The 12,126-nt window shown below is 36.3% G+C and overlaps 1 protein-coding gene across 1 annotated transcript in view; it reads left to right on the top strand.

Moving 5' to 3' along the window:
• Positions 1–12,126, top strand: part of MALRD1 (MAM and LDL receptor class A domain containing 1) — a 279,653-nt gene that overhangs the window by 113,510 nt on the left and 154,017 nt on the right. Inside the window, exons 24-27 of the mRNA XM_014945933.1 lie at positions 3,670–3,780; positions 4,670–4,883; positions 10,242–10,489; positions 11,247–11,544. Coding sequence (XP_014801419.1) covers positions 3,670–3,780; positions 4,670–4,883; positions 10,242–10,489; positions 11,247–11,544 — 871 coding nt within the window. The remainder of the gene's footprint in view (positions 1–3,669; positions 3,781–4,669; positions 4,884–10,241; positions 10,490–11,246; positions 11,545–12,126) is intronic.

Here is a 12,126-nt window from a genome sequence, read left to right as displayed (position 1 = left end):
AAAGACAATTACAATAAAAAGCGGGTAGAATTCAACTGTTTTGAAGGTGAAATGAAAATGTATGTTGACATTAAACTGAAATCTAAGATGTGGTGTTCTTCACCCCATGTGTGTGACTTGCTAGACATTCAGAGGAAGCATGTTTTGCGTTTTCTTGATTATTTTTTTGAAATTATATTTTGAATTTAAAAATCGTATTTTAAAAAATACACTGAATTTCTCCCAAGCAAGAAAGATCTTTCTAGGTTGCTTGGCAAGTAGTAAAATTTTAATTCATTAGAATTAGTGGGAAATCCGAGTATAAAGATAATTTGTCCTCAGTTTTAAGATTTGGGACAGTTCAATTTGCTTTCAGACTTCTTTGCATTTACTCTGGAGTTCAGGGTTTCTTTAGAATGTAGGAACTCCCATTAGTTGGAATTGAGTCCACAGAGTGTTTTGTAGAAATTAACAGCAAATTCTATGGAGCCATGCCCCATATTGCCACTACAAAAGGCAAATGTCATTTTTTTTCTCAGTTTTAACACAGGAGATTACAATTTCCCTTTATTCCTTAACTGATTTTTCCTCCCCTCTGTAATTTAATTGATTTTTAGATGTACCAAAGGAAAATCACAACACCTTTGCATTTTAAACATTGTAAATAATTGAGATAATTACCTGGTTTCAATTGGTTAATTAAGCAATTGATAATGAATGTAGGAGTAACTCAGAATATAAAATTATTTATGTATTTTCTCATTATTTTCTTCTAAAGGTCCTAAGTATTATATGAATGTGAATCTTTCTGTGCATAAAAATCACTTTTGTCTGTCTTTTACTCCAAGATTCATGCTGTTTGCATGAATGGCTGCCTTCCTGTCATCTTATGACTTTCTTAAGTATTGATTAGCTGTCACTTTATTGTGCCACCTCCGTTTGAGTATTTGTTGGAATCATTTTTTGTATTTTAAAAAATACACTGAATTTCTCCCAAGCAAGAAAGATCTTTCTAGGTTGCTTGGCAAGTAGTAAAATTTTAATTCATTAGAATTAGTGGAAAATCAGAGTATAAAGATAATTTGTCCTCAGTTTTAAGATTTGGGACAGTTCAATTTGCTTTCAGACTTCTTTGCATTTACTCTGGAGTTCAGGGTTTCTTTAGAATGTAGGAACTCCCATTAGTTGGAATTGAGTCCACAGAGTGTTTTGTAGAAATTAACAGCAAATTCTATGGAGCCATGCCCCGTATTGCCACTACAAAAGGCAAATGTCAATTTTTTTTTCTCTGTTTTAACACAGGAGATTACAATTTCCCTTTATTCCTTAACTGATTTTTCCTCCCCTCTGTAATTTAATTGATTTTTAGATGTATCACAACACCTTTGCATTTTAAACATTGTAAATAATTGAGATAATTACCTGGTTTCAATTGGTTAATTAAGCAATTGATAATGAATGTAGGAGTAACTCAGAATATAAAATTATTTATGTATTTTCTCATTATTTTCTTCTAAAGGTCCTAAGTATTATATGAATGTGAATCTTTCTGTGCATAAAAATCACTTTTGTCTGTCTTTTACTCCAAGATTCATGCTGTTTGCATGAATGGCTGCCTTCCTGTCGTCTTATGACTTTCTTAAGTATTGATTAGCTGTCACTTTATTGTGCCACCTCCGTTTGAGTATTTGTTGGAATCATTTTTGTCTTGCCTCTGCCCTCTGGTTTGACACGGGTAACTCTACCAAAGTATTAGATGTGCTTTTTCAATAACTCGTAATGTAATCGAAATGCATCAGGGTTCAAAGCGCATTAGAGAACACAGAAGCTTTGGATTTTGATAGTGCATAAATTTATGGGCATATTTAACTCTAAAATTATAACCTTTAGAATCATAGAATGGTTTGGGTTGGAAGGGACCTCAAAGATCATCTAGTTCCAACCCCCTGCCCTGGGCAGGGACACCTCCCATCAGACCAGGTTGCTCCAAGCCCCATCCAGCCTGGCCTTGAACCCCTCCAGGGATGGGGCAGCCACAGCTTCTCTGGGCAACCTCTTCCAGTGTCTCACTACCCTCATAGTAAAAAATTTCTTCCTGAGATCTAATCTGAATCGTTTTTCTTCCAATTTAAAACCGTTTCCCCTTGTCCAATCATTACACCTCCTGGCAAAGAGTCCCTCCCCAGCTCTTCTATAGGCACCCTTCAGGTATTGAAAGGCTGCTATAAGGTCTCCCCTAGCATGATATGATAGAAAATATGAATTTCTGATGAAGGACTTGGACTTCTAACTCAGTAGGTAATTTACAGTGTATGTAAAAGCATGTGTGTATGTGTCTGCGTAGTCACACACATTTATATCTATATTTGTATAAATACAGCTTGTATGTGAGTATAAGAAAAACCTTCTCTTGTTCTCTCAAATGATGTCTTTAATCCTTGTTTCTCTCCAATTTACTTTTTTCCCCCCTTAAAATTCATGTCTTCTGCAGGCAGTTATTCTTGTCTATAAAGCCAGGTGTCACTTTGTTTTTCTATTCCATTTAATATATTGCGCCTGTTTCTCATGTTCCTCGAAATGAAAGCTCTTCCGCGTGAGGATCTTCTCTTTGCCTGGCAGAGCTTACCTGTTATGCAATATCATGTACACTCATGAGACTGCATACATCTTCCAAAAAACCTTTTTTTTTTTTTCATTAAGATGAAAAATGCCTGGGCTGCCCTAAGAAGATTGCACAGAGTAGCAATAAATCCTTGAAAGCAGAAGTGGTTCAGGCAAGTGGTGAACTGATATTTAGCTCCGCGAGTAGTGGCTGGAGACACAGCTTGATACACTTCATCAAGCACCCATCCTGTCACTATTGGCAGCTCAGTTGAGTTTAGATGCCCAAGAGATTGGAGCAAAGCGTATTTAGGACTTTGTGCTCAGGTCGAAAAGTGTCAGCTTTTCCCACTTCAATGACTAGTCACAGGGATAAGGATCTTCTACTGCCCTAATAGGTAAAATTTGGTCTTTGGAAGAAAGAGCAAGATTTGATTTGTAGAAGAAAAAACTAATATATTTTTCAGTAACTTCTTGTTAGTGCTTTTTCCATGTTTTACAAATGGATCTCGACCTATTAATGAGCATTTTTTTATTTGCAGCTAGCCACTCTGGATTAATTAAGGGATTAAGTTAGTCCAGGTGAGTTGCTCGACTGATTATGAGGAGATCAGAAAATCTTAAAGCCTTATTTTCTTAGAATAGTTGTTTACACTGGCAAATCATTTTGAGTAAGATAGGACACTAAGAATACCCACTGAGAGGGTGGCTGCTCACTGGAACAGGCTCCTCAGGGACGTGGTCATGGCACCAAGCCTGTCAGAGTTCAAAGAGTGTCTGGACAACGCTCTTAGTCATATGGTTTAGTTTTAGGTGGTCCTTCTAGGAGCTGGGAGTTGGACTTGATGATCCTTAAGGTTCCCTTCCAGCTCCAGAAGTCTATGATCCTGTGATATTTAATGGTGGTATAGAGATAAGTTGCACAAGGTACTGTCATACTTCTGTACGCACTTAAGAAACTTGAAGTGAGTTGGAAACAGAAGATAGAGATAAGTTGCACAAGGTACTGTCATACTTTTGTACGCACTTAAGAAACTTGGACTTGGAAACGGAAAGGGTTTTTGTGACCTAGAATTTTTTCCTTTTCAGGTACTGTGTAAAACTGGTAATAAGACTTCTAAACTGTGGACTCAAAGTGGCAGCCAAGGTCCCCAGTGGAACAGAGCAGAAGTGTTCTTAGGAATTCGTTCAAATTTCCAGGTACAAATTCCTATATTATATGCTCTCTAGACAGCTGGCTTTAGGTACTTTTGTATTATGCATTCTTCAACTCCCCATTTCCCTTTTTGCATACACATAGTGTACCTCCACTTCTGAATAGCAAAAGACATCTTTTTGGCTGGCTGATCGGTGATCTGAGCTGGACAAAAGGTTTTGGAAATTTCTCAGTCCCCTTCAATCTCAGACTGATACCCATTTTTAAGATGGAGAATCCCTTCTATCCTTGAATCCAATTCAGAATAAGCTATTCCTCTCCCTTCTCCTCGGTGTGTAGCAGTATTACATCTGGCTTATGAAAAAAAGAGTCTTGAGCATGATGTTCACTTTGAAATACGAGCTGATTCCTAAGCCTCTTAGAGATACTTAGTCATGGGGATGCCATGCTTAGTTGTATCCTTATAAAAAGACACAGATGGCCAGGAACATATTTAAAAATGTGTTACATTCTCTTGTCTGGGATGGCTTTTAATGAAACTTTAACAGTCTTTTTATATTAATGGGAATAACTGATGAACGACTCGGACTAGTCTTTTTCATGCTTATTTAGCAGAAGTAAGTGGAAGCCTTGCTACTAGAAGTGGGGACTAATATCAGTTTGTGTTGCTCATTTTCTTTCCCTTTTTTTTTTTTTTTTTTTTTTTGTACTTGCTTGGTGTTAGAAGATGGTCCTTCAATAGCTATAGTGATAAATCTGTTCAAGCAGTAGTACAAACTTTCATAGGGCTGTGCTCTGACAGTAAGGACTGACCACGTCCTATTTCAAGATTTGCAAGGATTGTCACAGTCTTATGTTCTGTTCATATAAAAGCTTATACATGCATAATATCTTAATGGTGTCTTACTGTAATAGCTCTGTCATTTTTATTAGGTTGTTTTCAGGGCAAAACGTGGTATCAGTTACATGGGAGACGTGGCAGTGGATGACATTACCTTTGAAGATTGTTCCCCTTTGCTCATCCCAGGCAGACCTTGCACATCAGAGGAATTCACATGTGCCAACAAGTACTGCATCCCAAAGGATAAATTGTGTGATTTTGTAAATGACTGTGCAGATAACTCAGACGAGAGCCCTACTATTTGCAGTAAGTATGGTAGTTTTTAAAATATAATTATCATAAATAACCGTGCCTGCTGGGAATTGTTATTACTTGAATGCTGTTGGCAGCTCATCAGCTAAGAAAGCAAACAAGAAGGTAATAATTTAATTCTAGTCCTTGGTTTTTAAGGATTTTAAATTACTATTATTTAATTTGAAATCATATTTTAGAAACTGAAAAGAGCTGTTAGTGAATTTCTTAAAATAACTCAGAAAGCAGCTGTCTTTAAAAGCAGAATAAAATTCTCCTGCTTTCCATATGAAAAGAATGTATTAAGGCTGAAAAAAGTACTTCAAACATAATACCTTTGGGATATGAGGGACCTACCTCCTTTGATATTTTGAGGATTGTCAGGTGTCTTAGCAAATCGTTTTAATCTGAATACTGTACAATCTTGGTTTTACAAGTGATATCAAGAAACTGCATCTGTTGTATCAGATTCAAAGAATGTTGTTTCATATCAAGTGGGTTCTCCTCTGGAGAAATGGATCACAATATAACATACTAACACTTTCTTTTTCTCTAGTACAATGGTGGGAAATGCTCATACAATCAAATCTGCGTTGTTTGGTACTGTATGAACAGTTGTCTCATTTTTATTGAGATTATGAATACACTTTACCAAATTGTCAGTGAATACAATTTTATGAAGCAAACGCATGCTGATATCCTATGAAGCTAAGGTACATGGCAAAGGGATTGTGTTTTGCAAATTATTTTCATACTATTAAATTTCTCAGTTGTTTCCAAACCAGGAATAGCATCTCACTAAATTGTATATGGACCGGTTCAGATCCTCTGTAACTAAAAATGAGGGGTATATCAAGTTGGAAGTACTCTGTTGAAAAAGATTCTCATGTTTTGGCTTTATTTTCTGAAATACATAAAAGCTGTTTACCCATGACTTTTTTGAGTTTTCTGGATTGTCTGTATTTCCCACAAAATGTCATCAGCCAAGTAAAGGCTGAAGTATCAGAGGCAAGATGGTTCAAAGAGGCTGATGAGATTTAGATTTGCAATGCCCTAAAGTAAGTATTTAATTCTCATTCCTCATTGGAAAAGAGATGAACTGAAACAGTCCCACAAAGAAAATGCTTTCTAGTAAAGTGGGGTTTTTTACATACTATTTTATGTTAAAAAAAGAGTAAAAGATTCTTTAGAAAAAATAAGAAAATGACTTTCCTGACTGCTTTTTAATAGGAAATTTTATGATGAAGTATTAAGGAGCCTTAAGAGCACAGGGGTCATTACTGCAGTGAAACTTTTGTATCAACATGGATTTTACCTCAGATAAAAATTTTATGCCATTTCATAATATCTAGTTGTGCTGTAAAATGCTTGGTGACCAATTATGACTTTCTTTGTTAGGTCTGGGAGTTCTTTATTCAATAGCATTTTCAATAACAGTGTCAGGAATTAGACTAAATTTCCCTTCTTTTTTTCCAGTTTTGGAATAAGTATGCCACATTTAATCTCTACTATGTTCTGGAGAATTTGAGGATTCTTTTATTGGTGCTGCCCTTGTTTTACATATTTAATAAAGAAGAAATACGTGGTATAGCACTTGCTGAAAATATGTCTAACGTGAAAATACTAGTTCTGTTTTCACAGCTTTTTCATGAGGCAGGCTGCCTCTGAAGAGAACGTAATGGCAGGAAGAACGTATTTCCACTCTTTGTTAAGGTTTTTTTGTTCCTTCCAGCCACCAGAGAAGTTGTTTCCTCACTGCTGAACCATAGAACTGTAGCTTGAAAACCTCAAACCCAGAAGCCTGAGGAAGGCTTTAGGAGGGTAAAGCATGGTAGACCAAAGCGTAGGAAACAAGAAATGGGCAGTTTTGGCAAGTTATGGCAAAAAACTTTAAAAAACATGAAAACCGTGCAGCTTCAAGACATCTCCATAGCACCTTTTCACAGTAGACCTTCCTTGATTGCAAGCTCTAACTGTAGATGTTTGCTATGGGCACCTAGAGTCATGATATATTAGTTAATGAAATCTTTCTGCACTGTGTTGAAAGAAACTAGTCTCTAGTGTCTGTAATACTCCCGAAAGTCCAGAATAGGACTATGTCACACGATGATACTCGCCAAGACTAATTAGAAATGTCTAGACAAAGCCAGTGCTGTTGAGATGTAAACTGTGACTCATAAAGCTGTTAAATTACTGTTGAGAGATCTGGGCCTTGGTTTTGCTTGCTTTGTAGAGGGCTCTTTTTAGCTGCTTGCATGATAGCAGTGCCATAACGTAAGTTTTAACAGTTTAACAGGTATACTGATTTGTCAAATGTTTGGAAATTATTCCATTAGATACTGAATGAATGATCCATGCTAAGAGTTTTCTTTAAGTATAATATCACTGGTAAACACAATAAACCACAATAGTGTCAGAGAGGTAATGGGTTGTAGCGTTCCTTCAACCTTGCTTAGAAACTGTTGAGGGTCGTCCTATGCTGCTTGAGGTCATCACTGTGTCAGAGGAATGTCTACAAGGCAGCTCTCATTAGATTGAGTTGGCCACTGCTCCTTGAAGCAGAAAGGGTTGTTTTATGACATCTAGTAAATTAAATTTTGTAGCAAAGGCTGTGAAGCAGTAGTGTCTTTCCAGTCTGAAATATGGATTAGCGCTAGTGCAGGTGACTTGTACTTGGTAGATGTTTGGTTTTGTGTGAGCTTGGTTACCATTTGGTTAACTCATCAGTGTGCTTCTGAAGCAAGTCTCTCATTCCTGTTTATTGTTATTTGGTTTGCATTGTATTATGACGATGTGATTTATTATGGTTATGGTTTATTATGATTTGGTTTGCATTGTAGAATGTGCTCAAGTATATTTCATTAGAAAATAAATTGAAAGATGAACTCTAGGAGGACATCAAATGTATTCTAACCAGTAGTGGTCATTCAGCCCACAGGATCCATCTATACCACCTCAGCCCTCTTTCCTCCACCGCCCCCCGAAATGCCATCAGGTCCTCCCCCTCAGGTGTTTTGTTCTACAGATCTGCTGCTGTAGCTCTGTACTTCTTGTTCATCTAGGCATAACTCTTGGGAATAATAGGACTTAAAATAATTTAAATTTTGCTCCATTTAATTACTTGGTTTATTACAAAGATTCATTAAATCTTTTGTGATCAATACAGTACGATTCATATACCTACTGTTAAGTGTTATTCTTAAACTATTAAGCTCTCATCCAGTAGATTAATTCAGCAGCCCTGTGTCACTGCTCCACAGACAAAAGCATTACCTTTTCTTTTGTGCTTCGTTACTAAGAGTTCACAGCTCTTCCTAGACGTGTCTACTACCAAAGATTTAATGCTCAAGTACACAGTCATCTGCTGTTTCTAAGCAGGCTGCCTAAGTTCTCTTTTTCACCAGTGGAGTGACTCACTTCCAGACTGAAGTTCATGTAATTTAAAATCAGTTGTTTGAGTTAGATGAGATAAATTGTCTTCTAGATATGACCATTTTTCTTTGTTTGACTATAGAGATCCTGCAAGGACATCTAAATTTAGATCAAGTAATACACAATTTATACAGCATTAGCAGGGGTGTTCAGTGCTCATGCCTTGATTCCTGAACCATGCCTTTAAAATATAATTATCAGTTGCATGCATGAATTTTATTGACCTGAGATGGAACTTGTAAGTAATTGAAGGAATTTAAGTAGGATCATGAAATATTAAGTAACTGAATGATCAGGCAAAAGATGACAAGCGACAAATTTCATGGACAGTTACATTCAGTTCAGGTAACGTTATTAATGTTATTAATTAAATATTAGTGTTATTAAACAGGTGATGTTTTGCATAAATGATGATAATATCATTTAGCACATCAGGTTTGGCTTTGTTTTTTTTTTAATTCTTATTTCAGATGGCATCATATTTGCAGACAAAGGGAAAAGATAGTGAAGCTATTCTTACAAAACAGTCTGTATTTTAAAGAAAGAATTTCTAGCTTCTTTTCTATCCTTATCACTTCCACAAAGAAAAATTCAAGGAAGAAATCTGTAATATGATTTCAGCCTGCAATCTTAGAGGTAGCTGTCTGTATGGTTTTGGTCCATGTGCAGACTCCATGGATTTTAGCTCTTTGGCCTCATTACTGAGGCTTCCAACCAGCTGCTAATTAAAAAAAGCTACTTTTAAGTGGCTGAACTTTATCAGACCCCAGAAGAGGCTTAGATTCTGTTTATGTTTTAGAAGAGAGCTTTTGTCATGTCGTACATTGTCAGACCAAATAATCCATACAGTTTCCAAATTTATCTTCAAAGCACTTTCCAGCAATAATAGTAAGAATATTCAGGGCACAGTTGAAAGTCTCTTGAAGGCTCTGCCGAAATTCCAGCTTATTTCAGCAAGTTTAGTCCTACTTGGTAATAATTATGATGAAGTTATAGATGCAAAGAGGAAAAAAATATACACAGCTTAAACTTTTGGAATGATGCGACTGACTTAACCTTAATTTATGGGAGCACTTGACTCACCATACTGGCTATTTCAAGATTGGAAAATCAATAAAGAGCATGCATGTTGTTTCATATAAAAATCATCAAAATTATGACAGCTTTATCTTTTTCTAGTCATTAAATGCAATTTAAGGAGCCATGTTGATAATAATTTGTTTGCATGTTGGCTAAGAAATTACATGTGTGAATTCTTCTGGAAACATGCAAAAGTAAACCATGGGTGTGATTCACCTCAAAGTCAGCACACTTGAATTTGTGTTTCACCTATGTGTGCCTGTATGAAGGTTGTGTCTTTATGGTGTTCAATACATTCATTTGGATGGATTTCTGTTCCCCTTCTGGAAACATGCAAAAGTAAACCATGGGTGTGATTCACCTCAAAGTCAGCACACTTGAATTTGTGTTTCACCTATGTGAAGGTTGTGTCTTTATGGTGTTCAGTACATTCATTTGGATGGATTTCTGTTCCTTAAATATAGGCATTTGGTATCATTTTCACCTGATGTTAACGTGTTCCTCCATAAAGTTTTCTGCAGATTTCTTGGACACCCTATGGAGGGCACTAATAGACCCTTTTCCATGTAAAACCCTAAAGAGCTATTCAGTTTGACCTAAAATAGATTGCTGTATCTGGTTGCTTTTATACCAAGGACTTTGGTGACTGTAATGAGACCACAGAGATGTACCTCATATTCAGTTGAATCCTATCCTGTTGTTGTATCCTAGAACATTAAAAATGTTCTGTTTAATAAGATACAAGGAATTTTTTTATTGAAGTATTATTTTTTCTTTTATCGATTTGAGTACTGAGTTGTAGTATAAGTACCTAATTCTAGAAAAAAAATCTCTTTTCATGTATGTGAAAATGTCTTTCAGGTACATCTATTGGGCATTGCCATTTTGAGTTTGATCTTTGTGGATGGAAGCAAGATGAAAATGATGATTTTGACTGGAACCTCAGAACTAGCAGTACTAGAAAAATAGGCACTGGACCAGCAACTGATCATACGTTACAAGAGCCATCTGGTCACTATATTTTTATAAGGAGTTCATTTCGTCAGCTGCCAGGACAGAAAGCTAGAATTGCCAGTCCTGTCCTAAGCAGGAGGAATAAAGACTGCAAGGTATGTATGGGTGTGGTACTAGCAGGAATGCAGAATTTGATTTCTAGATTGCATAAAAATAATATTCCTAAATTGAATAGAGATGATCAGTGAAATATTTCTTGAGAAGAAACCACCACCAACAACAACAAACCAATATATCTTATGTGGCATCAGATATGAGTAGCAGAAAACTATGCAATGGTTTGTTATTTTATGGACAAAGTGTGTATGTTTTCCCCATTTTTACTAAAATATAAAATCACTGTTTTCTTATGCAAGGACTTTTTATGTTTTATTTTAGCTATTTTTTTGCATTTTTGCAGTCCATGTAGAAGTGCTGCTACTGCATTAATTAGAGAAGATTATTTTCTAATTACACACTCTATAACCTAGCACAAACACATTTATAACCAGAGCAGTGAGTAAACTGAAGTTATTTCTCATGTTGTAAACAGCAGTGCTCCATTCCCATTTTCTTATTGAGTATCTTCATTCTTTTTACATTTACATGCAAGAGTTGTTAAAAAGAAATGCAAGATCAGCTGTCACAGTATTGTAATGCTGGCTTCCAAGTTTGGCTTATGGAATAGTTCAAAAATGTTCACTAGTAAGTCTTTTTGTGTTGATTTTAATTAAATTGTTTTTGAATCAGTAAAATTAAGGGCTACTCTGAATGCCACTAATGATGCTCCATTTAGCAATTAGGGTAAATACAACAGCAGAATGTGTCTGAAGTCATCTAGTGTATACTTGAGGATATTGTTCTTGCTTACAGATACTATTCTATTACCATATGTATGGAGCTCACATTGGATCATTGGTTGTCTATCAGAGGACTACAATGAAACATGAAAAAATTCTCCTTAATCTTACTGGAAACCAGGGAAATTTCTGGCAGCGCAAGACACTGGTCCTGGATGGAGATGGAAATGAAGATTTCCAAGTTGTCTTTGAAGGGATAGCTGGAAAAGGTCCCAAAGATGGCATAGCACTTGATGACCTCACGTTATCCAGGGAGTGCTTACCATCCCAGGAGTTTTTACCAGCAGAACCCACAATGTTGCCTCCAACAGGTATGTTCCTGCTACAGACAAATAGAGTCTGGAAGTCTGGATAGAATGAATAGCAGCACTGTTTTCATTTCTTTGTTTCTCCTTCAAAAGAAGAATAGAATGCATAGGTTGCTAAAGACATATTGAAATTAGCATGCTTTTAAGTAGATCTTCGAAATTCTAATAAAATTAGTTTATGAGATAATTGTTTGGGTACTGACTCAACACTTGTGACTCTGCAAGACTTCTTGTCCAGCCATATATATTTACACAATATCCTGCTTAATTCAGTGGTTTTTATTTATCAATATTTGTAAAATACAGTTGTTGTAAAATAAGGAGCTAAGAGTGGGACAGAGCCGATGAGGATAGATTGCCATAAGGCAGGCAGACTTTAATGCTTTTTGGCTAGTGGGAATTCCTATTTATACTGCTTAGGCACTGTGTCCATCTTGTTCCCATGAGGTGCAGCGCCAGCACTGGTGCAATTATTTGTGTCATCCTCACTTACTGCACAAGGGAAATAAGACTCAGAAAAGTTTTGCCAAAAGTAATACAGTTGTGTTGAGGATGGATCCCGATAACCCCAAGTAAGAGCTGCTC

This window comes from Calidris pugnax, unplaced genomic scaffold, assembly GCF_001431845.1.
Source record: "Calidris pugnax isolate Ruff unplaced genomic scaffold, ASM143184v1 scaffold19, whole genome shotgun sequence".
Taxonomy (NCBI): Eukaryota; Metazoa; Chordata; class Aves; order Charadriiformes; family Scolopacidae; genus Calidris; species Calidris pugnax.
Note: the sequence above shows the minus strand (reverse complement) of the source record. Positions and strands in the feature narration are given on the sequence as shown.